This window comes from Nomascus leucogenys, chromosome 9, assembly GCF_006542625.1.
Source record: "Nomascus leucogenys isolate Asia chromosome 9, Asia_NLE_v1, whole genome shotgun sequence".
NCBI lineage: Eukaryota > Metazoa > Chordata > Mammalia > Primates > Hylobatidae > Nomascus > Nomascus leucogenys.
Window position 1 is genome coordinate 18,383,822 of NC_044389.1, and position 19,884 is coordinate 18,403,705.

Consider the following 19,884-nt stretch of genomic DNA (forward strand, 5'->3'; position numbering starts at 1 on the left):
GAGAAAAAGAACCAATTGAATTAAATATAACATTTGAAATCTCAAATGAGTTGATTTTAATTTATGAAAATGCAGTATTAAAACCTCCTATTCCAAATCTGTATACAATTTAGTTTTAATTGCGTAATAATTTAAAATCTATTTCTGAGATATTCCTGCTCATTTTAATTTGTATCATCAACATTTTTAAAAGCAATTTGGAGGTGGTTACTATTTCAAATATAAATAGAATTACTCTCTTACTAGGAATTAAGCTAATAATTAGAATTATAAGATTTAGGAATTCTCTCATATGAATATTAAATTAAACAATTATAAATTCCTACAGATGAAAGCACATTAGAATTGACATCTGAAAAAGTTACATGTATCAGAATATTCATTACAACAGGCAAGTTTTTTTTACCTGTATTGCTTAACTGTCTCTAATAATTTAAACTCATTAGATTGTAAGAATAGTAATAATATTGATAGGACAATATGCTATTCCTATTTTAGATAAGAAAATCAAGGCACAGAAAGTATACTGTTAATGGTGTATCTAGAGATTCAGTTCATGGAGGTTGATCCTCAGGCCTGTGTCCGAAACAGTAGACCATGGTCCCTTTCATATAAATGTGATATACAATGTAATGAATAACTCATTTAAAATATATTACAGAAGCTTACTTGCCACTTAAACTTGTTAAAGAGATACCAGTTTGATCCATTTGATTTAAATTAGGATATTCAGCACTATTTTTAAAACTTCATTTTCATCTTAAATATAATGCTATTGGAAAATAATTTTCTGTTTTCTACTATGAGGGTATATAGAAAATACGGTACACTTAAGAGTTATTGTACAAGTCACTTAGACCACTGTGTGTTACAGGATAGCTATATTTTGTATGAAGCATATTTAATTACTAAAACTTTGAAAAGACCTTGTTACAATGATGCTATCTAAAATATCATATATATTATAGTGAAGCTTTCAGGAATCATAAGGAGTGCATTAAATGGTTTTATTGTGATAAAAAGGAAGGACACAAATTGCTCTGAATCACCAAAAATCATTAAGAGCATGTAAGAACTGGAGAAAACCTCTAAAACTCTGATATCAAATATTTTAATATCTACATTCAAGTGAATTTATTAATTTGGGGATAAGTTTGAAAGAATTAGTTTTTTCAGAGAATTCTAAAGTAAACTTTTCAAAAAATATTAAGTTATGTAAGCAAATTAAACTCTTAGAACCACACAGATGGTCAATGGATATGTTTAATTCATTGAATATTTCCTGTAATCTAACATGAAGGTTTAACATGTTAAATTGTCATAATACATGTTATAAAGAAAAAAAAGGGCCCCAGAGAATATTATATTAGTTCCAGGTTTGCCACAGTTCTGCTGTAATCCTTATTGTGTTTAATGGTAAATGAAGTCCCTAACAAATTTCTAGGGTGGTCAGGTTAGAAAGATTCATTCAGCTTCTAGAGTAATTTGGAGAACATTTTATTACTTCAGGAGACAAATATTGCTTTCAGTTTGCCCTTGGAAAAGTATAGTCATGCTTTTTCTCCTCTCAATCTCCAATCGTTAGAACTCAGGCATCTAGTTGTACCTTGCCTCCACCACACAGCCTTGGTACAGTGCTTTGTAAATAGGTATTCAATAAGTGATTGCTGAAAGGAAATATAATTGCACTTCTTTTATCTTCTGTAATAGAAGCTTGCTTTTAAATTCTGTTTACAGTTACCTCCTAGAACATTTTATAAGGATATTTCCATTTGACTTTAATAATAATAATGAAAATGAGAAACCTGGACGCATGTATAAAGTATACTTTTTGCCTATGAGTATAACCTTTTATTTCCTGTATTTAGAAAAAGAGACAATGTCGTGATGGCATTCATGGTGCTTCTGCATACCCAGCTGAGTGCCTGTGGAAACTCAGCTATTCTTTTAAATAGTTATTATCAGAGATAAAATTATTTACAGAGCAGTTTTTTTGTTTGTAGGTAAACTATTATAGATTTTGCTGTTCTCCCAACTGTTTTCTTGGTGTATATTTTGAAAATATAAACCTTAAATGCTAGAACAAAGAAAACAAAAGCAAAACCCAAAAACCTTAACTGTGCTTCTAAACATTTAAAATATTTTTGTTAGTTACTCTCAATTGAATAAGAGAACCTGGCTTTCCCACAGCAATGATCCAGGCTTTGGTAATCTCCCCCCTTTATGTCTCTGTACTTTTGCCATTCTAAAGTTGATTTATTGTTTGTTACTTTTAGTGATTTTAAGTGCTCAGTGAAGTTCCTTGGCTTTCTCATGGCTTTTCATTTCCAACTAAATTACCTAGCCTTTCTTTTAATGTCTTCCTCCCACCCACCATGTATTATCTTAATAGCATGCTTCTTTCTCTTGTTACTGCAGATATTTTTTTTTTCTAAAAAAGGTAAACCTTGATTTTGGCTTTTAAAATTATTTCCAATTTATTTCTGGTCCTTTAAATTCTTGATTTTTCCATATCCAAGCAACTTTTTGTGTGTAATATTGTGAGCACTGTCACAATAGCAGTTCCCAAACCTTGCCGATATCATAATGACCTGGTGACCTTTTAAATGAATTATGTTTCTGAGCACCATCACAGATACTTTGATTGAGTCAACTAGAGGAATAAATGTAGAATTGTGCCTGGAACAGGTTGTTAGATTTGTTCATTTATTCATTCATTCAAAAGGTATTTATCAAATATCTACTATGTACACGCATTGTGCTAAGAACTGGGTATATAGTGGTGAACAAGCAAACATACCCTGATTTCACAGAGTTTATGGTGTGTTAACACTCATCTAGTATTACAAATAGAGACAAATGTTATAAAAGAACAGGGTGCAGTTGGAGAGAATTACAGTGGTATCCTAATTTAGATTAAGGATGAGATAGGTAGAGGCTGGGCCTGTTGTAGCTCAGTGATGCAGGAAAAAAACCATGTGTGCCTCTGTGGTGCAGCAAGGCATTATCTTATGTGGTAGTGCATAAATTCCTGGGGGCTCAAGTGTTCTTCTCCAGCTTATTAGTAAAGGCTGCAAGCCTGAGGTTTCATTTTTCTTATGATGTGGCAGGAACCTGATGCTGTGCCAGTTGCACTGAGGATGGGATTTCAGGTGCACCAGTATGAGAAAGTATGGAAGCAGTTAGGAGCTTGGTCTATATTCTTATTTCACATCTCTCATATATCCTTTATACTGTTTGTTTATTATCCTTTATACTGTTTATTATCCTTTATACTGTTTGGTATATTTATTAGGGTACAAGCTAAGCTGCTATAACAGAGAGACCTAAATACTCATTCTTAGATAAAAATAGAAATGTATTTCTCTATTGTATAACAATTAAGAGGTAAGTTTTCCAGAGATGTGGGACAACTCTGCCATCCTCAATACATAGCATCCAACTCCACGTTTAAGGTATGCTCTTTGTCTACCTTGCCCCAGAATAAAGAGGAGAATCCACAGAGGGGTATTCATATCCCTTTTAGGGACAGCCTGAAAATGTCATGTTCCTCAACTCACATTCCATTTGTCTGAACCCAGCCATATTGACACACCAAGTTCCAAGGGATGCTGGAAACTAGCTGAGTAACCTAGTTTTGTTAAATATGCACCAGTCCAAACTTAAGATTTCCATTAGCAAAGAAAGGGAGAATAGACGTTGGTGGACTTAAAGCCATCTCTGCTGTAAGTAAACTGATATGAAAATAATTTTAGCCAAACTGAGATGCCATTTTTACTAGTCTGCACTCTCAGATCAGCCTTTTGTGGTCCAGCCAAGCTCAGTGTATCAGGAACATCTTTCTGCAGAATTGGCCTCAATGATGATGAGTATGAGTAAGCCAAATGGGAGGAGGAAGAAGAGGGGGAGGAGAGATAACATATATAAAGGTTTTCCTGTGGGGAAGAGGTTGATTAATTCAAGACCTATATAGCTGTAGTGAAATAAACAAAAGAATTATGCAAAAAGAGATAGTAGAGATAGACAGGGGCGATCATAAAAGATGTGTAGTTCTTGTTAAAGACCTTTGGATTTTATTGGAAATTCATTGTATACTTGTAGATGATGCCATATTAGTTAGGATTTGACAGGTACTTTAAACATACAATGAAACAATGTAATGATACGCTCTGTAGGGAAGTGTATCATATGCTTTTCATTTAATAAATGTTAAAGGTTACTGTTTTAATCTTCAAATAGAGACTTGTTAGAAAATTATTAAGAGAGAAGTGTTAATTTTGTTTCTTAATAAACTGAACTTTAGAAAGTTTAAAGAAGTGTAGGGATTTAATATCTAATTCATGTGATAACTATAACATGATTCATGGGAGAATAAAAGTTTTCAAATTTATAACTTTGTTCTACAGATGATTATTTGACACTTTAACTTTTCTAAATGTATGTAGTTTTTAGAGAACAGTTTAGTTATATGAAAGGAAATATTTAAAAATATCTTAGGAGTATTTGTGTTTAATACTCCCTTATAACTCAGGCAACAATTATGCAGTCAAGGACTTGGTATAATAAAGGCTGAGGAATGGCTTGACTTGCCTGTATTCTTAGTGAGCATACGTGTTGTGATTGTGTAGATTATCTATATATTATTTTGGAACACTTATTTTTATCTTCTTTACGCTGATGTTTCTCTTTGTGATCATTAAAAGTAAAATAAAAATTTCTAGGTATAGCAGTTAATATATTTTTACTGCAAAAACATATCTAGACATCACATCTAAAAGTTAAGTAAAAGAAAATATCTGTTACTTCTCGGAAAAACTCAACCCCCTTATATGCTCTGCCTTCCTGGCTTACTGTCCTTTGGTATAATTACTTCATTACTTAGACTGGGTGCACATGGCTTGCACTCTTTTAACGTGTACCTGTTTGCTGTGTTTACTCATGTAATTCTGTCCTTTTATTCATAGTCACTTTAGTGCTAAGAGGGTAAAAGTGGGGAATTGGTGGTGATATTATTCATGCTGCAGTGAATTCCCAGCGTGCTAAAATCCAGGTTATAATTCTTCCCGTGGATGGCTGCTTGGAGGTCTGAATTCTCACTGAAAGGAATTTAAAACATTTGATAAGAGCAATTAATTGATGCTTATTGCTGAATTTTCTTTTCATTGTTTAACTTTTCCTTTGTGATCTATCCTAATACTAAATTAGACTAAAAAAATGTATTTACAGAGTGTAAAGTCTCTAAAGACAATAAAATAAAATGTCCTTGGTGAAGTAATCCTTAGCCATTGGAGGTTGAGGCTAGCTTGCTTTCTTAAAAATAAAAAGAGAAAACAATTGATACTTTTTCAGTATTAATATGATTATGTGATAATAGCCATATGACTAAGGTTCCAAATGCTTTTCTGTATTCAGTTATGTGTGAGTATAAGCCTTAGGATTTCATGGGAAGAGATACATTTATTTCATAACTAAACTTAGAAGTTTGGAAATTAAAGCAGAAAATGCTCTTTCCTAGACCAGGTATTAAAAAGTACAGGACAGACACCATCATTTTTATAGATAAAAACTGCTAAAAGCTAATTAGCACTGCAAAGGGCATTGGTAACTGGTGATAATTTACTCCAGTGATGTAAAGACCAGAAACACAGCAAGGTTGATGCAATCATTTTATATTAATATCCTTATATCTAAAACTGATTTTTAAAAAACAATTGTTTTCTTACAGACTATTTTTGAGCATTCATTTGCCCATGTAGAAACACTTAGCTGCCCTTCTGGTCTCTGAAAAACAGGAACAACCTCAGATGTACCGACAATTGAAGCCCAGTAGAGTAGGTCAAGGAAAAATTATTTTTATGTAATTTGTAAAAGTTGAAATAATGTAGAAAGAGGCAAAGGAGAAATATAACTATATTTCTTGCCAGGCAATTTTAGTTTAAAATCTGTATGAAATTATATAGTATACTCATGTAGAATAACATTGTCCAAAAAAAAAAAGTGAGCCACGTGTATGATTGTTTCCTTGTAGCCACATTAAATCATAAAAGAAATAGGTGAAATTAATTTTAATGATATATTTTATTTAACCCTATATATAAATATTGTTGCTTCCAAATATAATCAATATAAACATTATTGAGTTTTTTTTTGTACTGAGTCTTCTAAATACAGTGTCTGTTTACTCTTATGGCAAATCTCAGTTGAGACAAGTCAAATATCAAGTGCATGTATGACTGATAGCTACCTTATTGGCCAGCATAGTTCTAGAACAAGTACTTTCTTTTCCTATTTTCTACACATCCACAGGGAGCTCAGGAGTTATCATTGACTAGTTTTGGAAGTGAAGGCTGCATATTTATGATTTGGTTCGGAATGGCTTGTGGCATTGTGTTTAATACTCCCTTATAACTCAGGCAACAATTACGCAGTCAAGGACTTGGTATAATAAAGGCTGAGGAATGGCTTGACTTGCCTGTATTCTTAGTGAGCATACGTGTTGTGATTGTCTGGAGAACATTGTATTCTTGATTTGTGGAGAACTGAGTTGTGAATTTCATGTTTTATTTTTAAAAATACACATTAAGGAATTTTCTTTTGCAGAGATGTAAAAGGTGCATTTTATTTATTTTTTTATTTTCTGAAGTAAAAATCTTTTTAAAAAACTATTTATATATAATACTACTTTAAAAACACTGAAATCATATTCCTTACATCGTAATCTTTTTTGGGGGTGGAGGTAGTAATTAAATATGTATATTGATATTCACTCCCATTGTTATTGAAGGCATTTGAAGCTTAAAAGTAGCATTAGAAGTTTCAGAATAAAGGACATTAATTTAGATTTATTTTTGTAATTATTATTGTTTGAATATGTGGGTTACCAAAAATGCATTTATTGAGGTTAGATAATAATAATCCCTCTTAAAAATCCCTCTTAAATGAATCCTGGTTTATGCACTTTGTGGGCTAAATGAATTAGGCTCTCAACTTTTATCTGAATCTATGGAACTTGGATATAAATTGAAAAGATCACAGCTATGGGGAGAAGACCTACACTGCAAAGGCCTTTCTGCATAGATTATGAACATAACTCAATAATTTTTTCAAAACTGTGGTTATAATTGGACCCAATGGGGGTCTGTTTCTTTGATCAGATCACAGTAACTGTGACTTTACACTGGAAAATGTCACCACTGTGAAGGTTTATCACCTGTAGAGCTGGTCTTTCCTCTGATGCTGTGTTCATTTCTCATTAGCATTATTCCAAGTTTAGTTGTTAATTAGGTTGACAGTTCAATTACAATCGTCTACAAGTAAAGTCAGGGCTACTTGCATAAAGAAATAAAAATAACCCTTCTTGCATAGATATATATGTGCGTGTGTTTGTATGTGTGTATATGTGTGCGTGTGTATGTATGTGTGTATATGTTTGCATATATATGTATGCACATATATACCTAAAAAGGAGAAATGACACTATTTTGTTATATGATAGTTTCATAAGGGTAAGAATATGCTCTGTTAAGTGAGTATTCTTTCCAAAATTTGTTGTACCAGTTTTTTTCCAAATAAAGCAGAATTGTTACACAACTTAATATGTTTCCATTTTAAGCATTGATGAATGTATATGAGAACCAATATTTTTAAATGAACAGAATATAGTTTTCTATTTTGTGTGAAAGGAATTGGTACAGTGAATTGGATGCATAGGAGCATTTTATATCTCCTCCTCCTTAAAAAATAAGAGTTTACATCAGGAGTATGATCTCACTTAAAATTCTGTTCACAAATAATATGTATTTTCTAAAATACATAGCACTTGAAATTGAAAGATAGAAAAATGTATGAAAAATTAAAACAAACTTAAATACCTTTTAAAATTATGCAAATTTTTAGATACGTTTTTCTTTGATTTAGAAACATTAGTGTTTTAATCTGATTACTGGTTCATGAGACAATGATATTGAACTCAAACTCACCATGTGGTAGTGGAAAAAACTGGACAGAACTAGGTTTAGATCCCAGCTTTGCCACTTATTAGCTACATAGTAAGGGCAAATGAATTCACATCTTTGTTCCTCTATTTCTTCATTCATAAATGGGAATATGAATGCTTTTCTTAGAAGACTGTTGTGAAGATTAAATGACACAATGTATAATATTTGCATAAAATTCTCCACTCATGATATAATTTCAATAACTTTATCTCCTCTCCCCTCTTCTTTATCTCATAATGACAAAAACTATTCAACAAATGACTGGAAAATTATATATGCAAATGAGACTTCCAAAAATAAAATTAAATGGTAAGTGATCCTGGAGGACCTGTAACAAATAACCTTACATAGCAAAAACGAACAAAACCTAACCTGCTTCATCTCAAAACAAGTAGACACATGTTGTAATTGCTAGAAATCTGTAGAAATGTGGCTCACAAGCAGTTTATTGTAAAATAATTAAAGCTTATTTATGTCAAGAGGCCTTGGGAAAAAAAGAGAGCATAAACCAATTTGCATTAGCACGTTACTCTCCTCTTCTGCTTTCGTTTCAATTAACAGACCAGCAGGTGCTCTCTGCAGTTGAAAAGATAAGCTATCAGGGAGGAGGATGAATTTTTGGCTGACCTGCAGACACTGTGGTTTGCCTGCTGATTGGGTTCCTACCTCGCTGTACCAGTTTCTGAGGTGTTAATTTAACTGTTCCTCTCTGTCATGCAGGTCTCGGCCTTGAAAAATAAACTGAAGAAACAGTCTACAGCTACGGGTGATGGAGTAGCTAGGGCCTTTCTTAGAGCACAGGCTGCTTTGTTTGGATCCTACAGAGATGCACTGAGATACAAACCTGTAAGCGTTTTGTTTCATCACTGTTTTAATTTGCTTTTTTATGGCTCTTTGGAATGAGACAGAAAAAAAAGAGACATCATTTTAATATTACACCTTCAAAAAGCATCATGGAAATCTTTTAAGATCTAAAATAATATGTTTTAAAACATATATTTCATCTCCAATTTTTGACTTTTTATTTTTAGTTTTGTTTAGTACTCTTTCATTAGTATTTCCGAAAGTCTTTGTGTTACCTTATTAATGCTCTAGAATTGGAATACTTACTCCTTAACTAATTAAAGAATTGTATTACTGTATTTTAAAACACTTACCTGATCTTGTTAAGATCCTTAAGAAATTCACAAGACAATTGGGCTTTTTAGATTAATGAGTTTAGAAATGACAGGTACAAAGTCATACTTAAGAAAAATAGAACTTGAAGGTTTTACAATATTTGGAAATTTGTTGTCTTCCTAATTCATGACCCTTTGCCAAGGTGGGTTTATCTCTTTAGCATATCTTAGCTCATTTTCTCATTCTTTCTGTTTTAATACCATAATTATTATTATGTAGAATTATAGCCAAGTTTTTAAGAGTATCCAAAAAGGTGCAAGTCAAAATACATTTGTTGCTGTCTCTGAATTGTTGATTAGAGCATGTTAGGCTGATTTTACAGAAATTATTACACTATTCTTCCTTCACTGGGTGAATAAGTTGTAAGATATAAAACCATTGATTTAGTAATAAGAAGACCTGCTATCTAATAGGAGTTGTTACTAAGCTGTGTAACCTTGAACCATTTCCTTAGTCTCTCTAGATTTTGATCTTCATGTTTGTAAAATGAGAATTCTTATACCTTCCCCTTCTATCTTTCAGGGTAACTCAGTTGTAACTCAGTTAAACTCAGTTGTAAACTCTGAAGCACTAAGCAAATGTGAATGGGTTATATCTTTTGTAAACTGACTTCTGAATTAGTGGTTCCCACTCAGGTGGTCCTTATAGTTCTAAAAGGTCATCTAATTATTGGAAGCATTCCTTAAATGCATGGGCAGATCAGCTGCTGTTTCTATAAGTGTGTTTGTGTAGTTTACGTGCTAATCTTTTTGAGATATGTGTATATTTTTAAAGCATTATATAATTCATAGTACTATACAGAGTATACATATCTCACATGGGGGAGTCTTAAAAAGTTGTTCATAGTTATAAGGGTCTCATTCTTTAAAAGACTGGAAACCAATAATCTATACTACAGTAGAGCATATTCGTATTTTAATTGTTCAGCATCAGTTAAAACATAAAAATGAGTTTGAAACACAAAATTGGTGATTGATTCTGGTTATGTCAAATTTTTAAAATAGGGATTGATTTCAAGTTTACAGTACAGGAAGGAAAGTTAAAAATATCACTTTGCTTGAATTTTGACATATTTAAGTACGTATTCATCTTTATAAACTAAACTTCATTTTTATTTTAAAATTTGTTGAGTACTTCAGATTTGAAGAAAGGAGCAAATTGAAGTGTTTAAATCATTCTAAAATGATTTAAACTATCAGTTTGTTGGGTGCTGAGTGACATTAATAAAATATCCCATCTTTAATATTAGTTACTGTAGATTTAAATCATTCTAAAATGATTTAAACTATCAGTTTGTTGGGTGCTGAGTGACATTAATAAAACATCCCATCTTTAATATTAGTTACCGTAGATTTCATTGTTTAATTTTCTCACCGTTTAAGCTTCATTGAACAGATTGGAGTATAAGATTTCAGTGACTTTTTAAAAAGAAAATCTTGAAAGCCAGATTGTTACTATCTGTGAAAAATGTTTAATTTTATCTTAGAGTATCTTTCTTGTTTATTGATCACATTTTGTTATAAATTTATTTGTTAGTTGCCTACATTTTTTTCTTTTTACATTTGATATTTTCCTGTTTTCATTTCTGCTGCTAGTTTTTTTAGGAGTATTTTCATTTTCTATGCCTTTACATTTCTTCTGACTCAATCTTTGAATGAAAGCTTCCTTTTTAATGTATACTGAATGCATTTAGATGATTATTTTCCATTTATTTATTTTCACAAGAGATAGTTTTTAAGGAAAATGATTTATTTCTTTTTGTGCATAAACTATGCTTTTTCAACCATTATCTTTATAAATTACTTGTATCATAATTTATTAAAAGTATATTAATGTTTTGTTTTATAATTCTTTTTGGTCATTGATATAATAGACCAATGTCTTCTCTCTTCCCTTAGACCTTTTTTTAATATCAACCGAAAATATTTTATATCAATCAAATGTATTTTGGCTGATATTAAAAAAAGGGCTAAGTGCAGAGAGAAGTTTCAAAAACATATTTAAGGAGTATCCTGTAGCTATTATAGTACAATTGGAAAGGAAAATATTACTCAATAGGTGTTAATAATGTGAATTATTTTACTAGACATTACTTTTTAAAATTTTGTGATTGTTTATATGTATAAAAATAAACCATTATTTCCCTTACTTTTGACAGAACTAAACCTGTAGGTTAGACCAATGACGGATCAGTCTCAGGGGCCATCTCTTCACCTGGCATTCAAGGCCCTTACCATGGACAGGCAGTCTGTTATCTCTTTTTCCTAAACTTTGACCTCAGTTCAGAGAATTCTGCCTATGGCTTCGAATGTCCCAAGCTTCTCAGGCTTCCACACATTTACTTATAATGTTCTTTCTTCCTGGCAACCCTTTTAATCCTCACTTTTAATAGTCATCTAGTTCCTTCATGATCCTGGAAGCTGTAGTTTGTACTGACCCTTCTTTCTATGAATTAATTATACTTATTTTAACATATTTCTTCAGCCTTATTCACATATGATTTGTTAATTACATTGTTATTTTGACTGATATTCATAATTTTTGATCACTATTAAAACATTAACTGACCATTGAGCACCCACTGGATGCCAGGCATTGATAGGCCCTTTAGATAAGTGTTCTTATTGAATTTTTACAAGCCTTCAAAATATTACTCTTTATATTTTAAAGATGAGGAAAATGATACTCATAGAATTTAAGTAACCTCACTGTTTCTCTAGCTAGTGAAGAGTGGGGCTTAGATTTGAATCCGTTTTTTTCACGGTCCCTCTTTTCCTGTAGTGTGGCATATTTCTGTTCTACCTTGCCTCTGTTATCATATGATGCTTTTTTTTTTTTTTTTTTTTGAGATGGAATCTCACTCTGTCTCCCAGCCTGGAGTGCAGTGGCGCGATCTCAGCTCGCTGCAAGCTCTGTCTCCCAGGTTCACGCCATTCTCCTGCCTCAGCGTCCCGAGTAGCTGGGACTACAGGCGCCGGCCACCACGCCCAGCTAATTTTTGTATTTTTAGTAGAGACGGGGTTTTGCCATGTTAGCCAGGATGGTCTTGATCTCCTGACCTCGTGATCCGCCCACCTCGGCCTCCAAAGTGCTGGGATTACAGGCGTGAGCTACCGCGCCCGGCCGTGATACACTTCTTAAGATATGTTTCCTGAACATGCATTACTTCTAAATGAAGATACACGGAAGGCATTCAGTATTCACTAATGGAAAGACCAAACTGAATACAAAGTCTTAGGAATTTTCTTAATGGAAACAGGCGGTATAGGCATCTCATAATGGGTATATAAATTGGAGAAATTATTTGATATTTATGCTGTCTATTTCCATTTATGGTTTTGTTTACCTGGAATAACTACTACTACTCAAACAGCTTCATCCTCTTCCCTTCAGTCTTCTAATTCTTCTCTTCCCTTCTTTGTCTTAATACTCTACACAGCAGGACTGAATATATTGTACTGAAAGGGAGTTTTGATTTGTCTATTTTTCTCTTTCTGTAGAAAATCATCTAAAGTAAAAGTCAATGACAAGATGCTTCATTGTATAGGAATATACTTCTTCTGTTTATTAGGATGCATTATAGATATAATTTATGTTTATCAGATATATGTTGAATGCAGCTATAATAGGCCCTCTCTGAAGCTTCTGGACCAAAAAATAATGTTCAGCATGTGCCCACCCCCCTCCTTCCCCGTCCCCGCAGGAGCTTATAGTGATAAAGGGTGATATAGTCATTTCTTCTCTAGCAGTAGTAAACAAAATGAATCTGAAAATTATAAAAGAAAATTATATTTCGAAATATATGGGAAGCAAGAAACCTGAGAGATAACTATTGAATGTATGCGTTTTTCATGTCTTTCACCATGTTCTCAAAAAAGAATAAAACCAAAAAGGGTTAGGATTCACTCCTATAGAGGCAGCAGAACCAGTCATAAATGACCTTTCAATCAGGAGAGTTTCAGCTTTATCTTACAATTAATGCACAGTGTTTACAATTATTTATCATGGGAATGCAGTGCTTAGTGTTGTGTATTAGAAAGATCACTTTTATGATGTTCATGTTAGATCAAACTTGAGCAAGACCAGAGGTGGGGAGACAGGTGTGGCTATTATGGTCTTACTGAAGAAGAGGAAGAAAAGACCTTCGTGAATATCCTGAAGGCTCAAATCTCAAAGACCTTAGGAAGACAGAAGTACTGGGGAACCAGTGGATGTGGATTATGAGAAAAATACCCACCAGGATGATTTGCATATCCCTATACAGATACTAAATACATATGCTAAATACTGCTAAAGAGTAACTTATTTTATAAGTTAAGTACTTAAAACGTCTAAGCTGGCAACCCTAAATTGTTACTTACAGTGCATAATCCATACTCCCTAAATGTTACTTATCTTGGCATGATTGGCAAATAAATTGTACCTACCCTTAATTACAGAGAAAAATATAAAACTCCTTAAAGTTGTTGGAAATTTAAATAAAGTAATGAATATTTTACTCTTTTTTGGATTTTAGCCAACAGCAAGTTAGCTACTTTTTAAGAATTGAAAAATGTGAGATAAAATTAATGTACTAAATGAATGGAAGAAAAGTGGTAAGAGCACAAGACTCTAACCATACTGCCTGGATTCATCCTCATTCTGTGACCAACTAGTTGTATGACTTGGGGCAAATTAACCTATTAGTGCTTTGGTGTTTGCATTTGTTAAAAAAAAAGTAATGATACTTCTTTTGGCATGTAGTAAATGCTGTTTATGTCATCATTATTAAAAATAAAATATTAAAATCAGTAGATTTAGTAAGGAAAATCCCTTTAGCATAACCACAAACAAAGCATCTTTCCAGAAAGGAAAACACTGCCTTAAACGTGACAATACTTTTAAGTGATTGTATTAAATAACTAAGAAATGGTCTTTAGTTATACCTCTGTGTATCACTTGTGTCACAAGGTATAAAAAATAAGTCAAATTTTTGAATAACAGCTAATGCTGAAGAAATGTTTGTTTGAGTTAAAATATTGTTTAGTATATTCAAAGGCATACTTGATTATCCTGTCTGAGAGCACAGAAGTAACACTCAAGTTTATTCCCTTTAATGCTTAAGGTGCTGTCATGTGTTTCCATCACTCAAGCTTTCCTGGGCTGCCTTGAACCTTGCTAATGGATAAAAAATAAGTTACTTTAAAAATAAAGATTGGTTAGTAATCCGGGCCTCCGTTTGACAAGTTGGAGGAGTTATCTTTCAAACGTTTTTTGATTATTTTCTTTAAAACATTATCAGTAAGTAATGTTGTTGTATTTAGTGATTAAGCTCAAGCAATTTAAACACAGGGTTGGCATCCATAATTTAAAAGGCCATTCACTAAATCTTTGTCTTAACATTTCCATTTAAGAAATTTGTAATTGTCAACTTGTTAGAGTTTTAAAAATCCAAGTTGAAAAGTACTACTCCTCACAGTTTTATGGTTACTAAAACATTTTACGCATCCTTTCATGTCATTACTCTTGCTTGAGCACAGATAGACCTGTTGACTTGAGAGATGGTTACCACCAAAGAAATATTTGGTGTGCATCTGGCTTTCTAATGGATAAAAGTTGTTTTATGGCACTTTCTTTCTGCTCATTTCTAATTAGTAGGGAGAGAATTTTGCTTAATTGCTTCAGTAATAATATACAGTTTCTCCTCAAGTACTTTGGAACAGATAGAACTAGGGACTTGGGTAGTAAGTGTGCCATTTATATATCACTGATATGTTTTAAGAGAATGGAGAGTGTTTTTCTTATTGCCTTAAGTTGTGGGGAAGAAAAATGTATTTTTTAATAGTATGAACAAAGTTAATGCACAGTCTATTAATTTTTTCTAAGTATTTAAATTCACACAAAAAGCTAGAAACAGCAATGTCTAATTTAGAAAAATTAGTTCCTTTTTCTATCTTAAGTTGCTGAATCATAGGTAAATAGAACATTAGTAGGTAGCTGTAGTTTTTCTTTTTTCAAGACAGATCCAGCAACTTGAGGATAAAGTAATAAAATAATATGTACAAATAGAATATTTTGATGCTGATGATTAAACTTTATAGTTTGACTATGAGGTTCTTTTTCATTGACTTCTAGCTAAAGTGCCAACAATGGAAGAAAATTACTGTTTCTATGGTTAATATACTCTGAAAGTAGAGTTGCTGTACCTTACATAATAATAGCATTGGGACATGTAGAAGAAAAATGCTATATAACCTGAAAATCATTTATTATTATTTCCTGTGAGAATCTGCAAATATTTGAACATTCCCGTGAGATATCTGACAGCAGAGTCTTTCAGATATTTTAAATTTAAAATAGCCATCAATATGCAGACATTTTTGCTTAGTTTGTTTATACTCCTTTTGTAATGGTGACATTACATTGAGTCCAGGTGCATTAAGGAACTGAATAAGTATAATGTTGATGTTTTGGATTATATTTCACATTTTTTACATTATCATTCTTTCTGATGCCCTAATTTTCTTTCACAGTGAACTCCTGCTAAGTCATACACATCCTGATAGTAAAGATCTAATCTATGTTTTAAGTATTTTCTTGTTCTTACAAAGTTTTCTACTCCGGGTACAATATATAGAACTTTAAAGATACTCATCTTAAAACAAACACAAACAGTATGTCAATAATGATTATCACTCTGAAGTTGAACAGAATACTAGGGTAGAAAAACAGCTGTATTTCATCCATAACTTACTTGTGGCTTAATTATTCTATATAAATAATTCATGTAGTAACTAGCAGATATTTATTTAACACTCAAAATGCAGGGTACTGGCTTGGGTGCTGCAGGGCAGGGATCCCCAGCTCCTGTTAGGAACCAGGCCAGATGGCAGGAGGTGAGCGGCAGGTGAGGCAATGAAGCTTCATTTGTATTTACAACCGCTCCCCATGGCTCACATTACTGCTTGAACTCCACCTCCTGTCTCACAGGAGCAAAACCCCTATTATGAACTGCATATGCGAGGGATCTAGATTGCATGCTCCTTATGAGAATCTAATGCCTGACGATCTGTCACTGTCTCCCATTACCCCCAGATAAGACCATCTAGTTGCAAGAAAACAAGCTCAGGGCTCCCACTGATTGATTCTACATTATAGTGAGTTGTAGAATTATTTCATTATGTATTACAATGTAATAATAATATAAATAAAGTACACAATAAATGTAATGTGCTTGAATTATCCCACAACCATTCCCCCCTCCTCTGGTCCGTGAAAAAATTGTCTTCCACAAAACCCATGTCTGGTGCCAAAAAGTTTGGGGACCACTGCCATAGGGAATGCAAAGATGAACAAGAATTTAGTCCCAGACCTCCAGAGTTCACAGATAAGATACATGAAAATAACCTTGAATATATGGCAGAAAATAAGTCTCTAAGGAAATCTGTTTCTCTTCTCTGTAATATAAACTTTATTCCAATTCTACTGCAGACTATGTTTTCCTGATAGCTGTTTATGTTCCTTTGCTGGGCTTTCCATTGAAATGACTGCTTTTGATTCCTTTCTTTTCGCCCCATCACTGTTTTATGGAGCAAAATATTCACTTGTTTTTCTCTCACGTCAGAATTGTCTCATGAAGAGATTTTCTTTTCCATTGTTTTATGTTTCTACGTGGTTACTTTATGTCTCTACAGAATCGTATATTTACTTACTTTTCTGTGAATGAATAGTACAACATTTATAAAAATAGGTTATAGATGGGTATTTCTCAATTGTATAAGTGTTTTCTGTGAGTAGATTGATCAACTCAACTTTAATATTCAAGTCTGTACAGATAATTCTTAAGTGTGTATTAAATAACAAATTTTCCTAACACGAGTTTCTAGCTTTGTGCTACATATCTTCATGTATTTCACAAACATCTGTAGTAGATATTGTTGGTGCCCTGCCTGGATCCCCTGTACTTGTTGCCGTTTTGTGAAAAATTGCACTTAGCTAAATGGGAGTGCCTCACCGGGAAAACTATGTTCAACCCTCATCTTTGCACCTCTCACCATTGAAAAAGACCACTTCTTATACAGGATATAAGAAGCTGGCCTCTCTGCCTCAAAGTGGGATCAACTCTGTGGTACAGTCAGTGCTTTCCCATGGGATTCGGCTGAAGCTCATCTCCAGTTGAGACCACATTCTTGCTTGACTTTTTCCTCTGCCCTGTCTTGTTTTCTTTAATACCTTTTTCCTGAGAGTGATCTGCGAAAATCAATTGAACAAGAGCCCCTGTCTCAGGCTCCAGTAGGAATACTACCGAAAACATTTGCCAAAATTGATTTTATCAACTTCCCCTTAAATGTGGTTTTCTTTCTATATTTTCAGTCTCTAATAAATAATGTCATTTTATGACCCTTAATCTAGAAATCTGGAAGTCACCTTTGACCCCTACTTGTTACTGTATATCAGTAGTTCTCAAACATTTTGGTCTCTGGATGTCTTTATACTCTTAAAAATTATCAAAGAACCTTCATTTATGTGAGGTATATATATAAATATTTACCATATTAGAAATTAAAACAAAAAACATACATTTATTTAAAAAGCAATATAAACTAATTAAATATGAATATAAAACGTTTTTATGAAAAATTGCTAAATTCCTAAACAAATTTAGTCTGAACAATATCGTTTTACATTATTTTCAGATCTTTTTAATATCTGACTTAATAGAAGTCAGCTGGATTCTGATATTTGATTCCATATTCAGTCTATCGCAGTATTGCCAACCATGTAGCTTTTGGGAAACACTGTTGGATCTCAGGAGAAAATGAGAGTGAAGAGTGCCAATAATGACTTACATTATTATGAAAATACTTTTGTTGTTAAAGATCCTGTGGAAAAGTCTGACCTTGGATCACACTTTGAAAAACATCACTGCATATCAGTTGACAAACTAGTCCTATTGATTTTGCCACGAAATGTTTAACAATGTAGTTAACCACATGAACTTCAAATACTCATAACCTGGATTAAAATCATAGGCAGAATTCTTCTCATGTCATTCAATTCAACTTTGATTTTAAAGAACTCATACTGAGGAGTCATTTATTAATATGTTTCATAGCATATGCCTTAAGGATGACAATAATTGAGGCTTCCAATGATGGCAGTAATTGCGGTTCCTGTATATTAATATATACAACTTTAAAGCATTATTAATAAAGACTTATTTTTTTCCTTGAGAGAAAATTCTAATGTGTCAGTGCTTTGTCTTTTGTTATTATCAGAGATTCTTAGTACATAAACCGTTAATCAAATTGAAGGTTTAGTTCAAAGTTTTTCCATGATTTGTGTCATCACAAGTGGATGGACAGCAAATCTGAGCTTTATCTTTACTTGTTCTCTGGAGAGATTGAAAGTACTCAGAGGTTAATGAGGACAGAATTCTTCCAGCTTAATTCACATAGGCTAATAATTAAACTATGCCCAACTCTTAAGAAAGCATAGACTTTAGTCTCATCTATTTCTTCTTGTCTTGAAATACATCTTTACGTGTTTAAGGAAAAATCTATCACATAAAAACTAAAGTTACTATTAGTCCTGATTACTTTGTAATACCAGTGATGCCAGGACTGCCATTAGGGGCAATTACTTATATTTATTTTTAAAATTGTATTTATTTTTGTGAAGATGATATGTCATATGGAATAAGGCTTAGTTCATTTGCTATTTTTATTTTATTTTTAAAATTCAATCATAAAACATTTATTGGGCTCCCAGTGTAACTAGGGATGATGCTAGTACTAGAGATTAGAAAACAATAGACCTTTATTTTTAACAGGCTTGCCTGTTATAGATTTTCTTCCTCCGATAGATTATAAATTCTGTGATAGTGGAAAATATAGTACATTTGTGATCATCCAAAATATATTTATGTAAATTAGTCCAGTTTAAAAAATATGTAATTTAAAGATCATTTGTAACTCTTTACCATTGGCAATAATAGGCTGGGTTGGTGGCTTATGCCTAGAATTCCAGCTTTTTGGGTGGCCGAGGTGGAGAGATCTCTTGAGCCCAGGAGTTTGAGACCAACCTGGGCAACATAGCAAAACCCTTTCTCTACAGAAAATACAAAATGTTAGCCGGACATGGTGGCATGTGCCTGTAGTCCCAGCTACTTGGGAGGCTGAGGTGGGAGGATCGCTTGAGCCCAGGAGGTAAAGGCTGCAGTGAGCCATGAATGAACCACTATAATCCTGCCTGCATGGCAGAATGACACCCTCCCCAACCCCTCCCCCTTGAAAAAAATTGGCAATCATCTGTATAAAAATGTATAATGACATTTTTATGATGAATCATTGGCTGGTGGCTGATAGTAGGTGACACCACTTAAGAGTTTATCGAATTGTCTTCTTTAATAATTTGTTTGAATTTTGTTTTCTTGTTTCTATAGCAGTGCTATCCAGGAAAACTTTTTATGCTAAAGGAAATGTTCTATGTCTGTGCTGTTCAATATAGTAGCCACTAACCACATGTGACCATTGAGCAGCTCAAATGTGGCTAGTATGACTGAGGAACTGAAGTTTTAATTAATCTTCATAAATTTACATTTACATAGCTACATGTGACTAGTGTCTACTGAATGTGACAGTACAGTTCTATAGTGTATTAACTTTATCGGAAAGTGGTAATAGTTTAATTACATAGTTACTCTCGTTATTTTATTTATACAGGAACC

The 19,884-nt window shown here is 32.9% G+C and overlaps 1 protein-coding gene across 1 annotated transcript in view; it reads left to right on the plus strand.

Annotated features, from left to right (window-relative positions):
- The window catches only part of DENND1B (DENN domain containing 1B), a 266,884-nt gene that overhangs the window by 172,315 nt on the left and 74,685 nt on the right, over window positions 1-19,884 (plus strand). Inside the window, exon 13 of the mRNA XM_030818697.1 lies at window positions 8,718-8,843. Within this exon, the coding sequence (XP_030674557.1) occupies window positions 8,718-8,843 (126 nt within the window). The remainder of the gene's footprint in view (window positions 1-8,717; window positions 8,844-19,884) is intronic.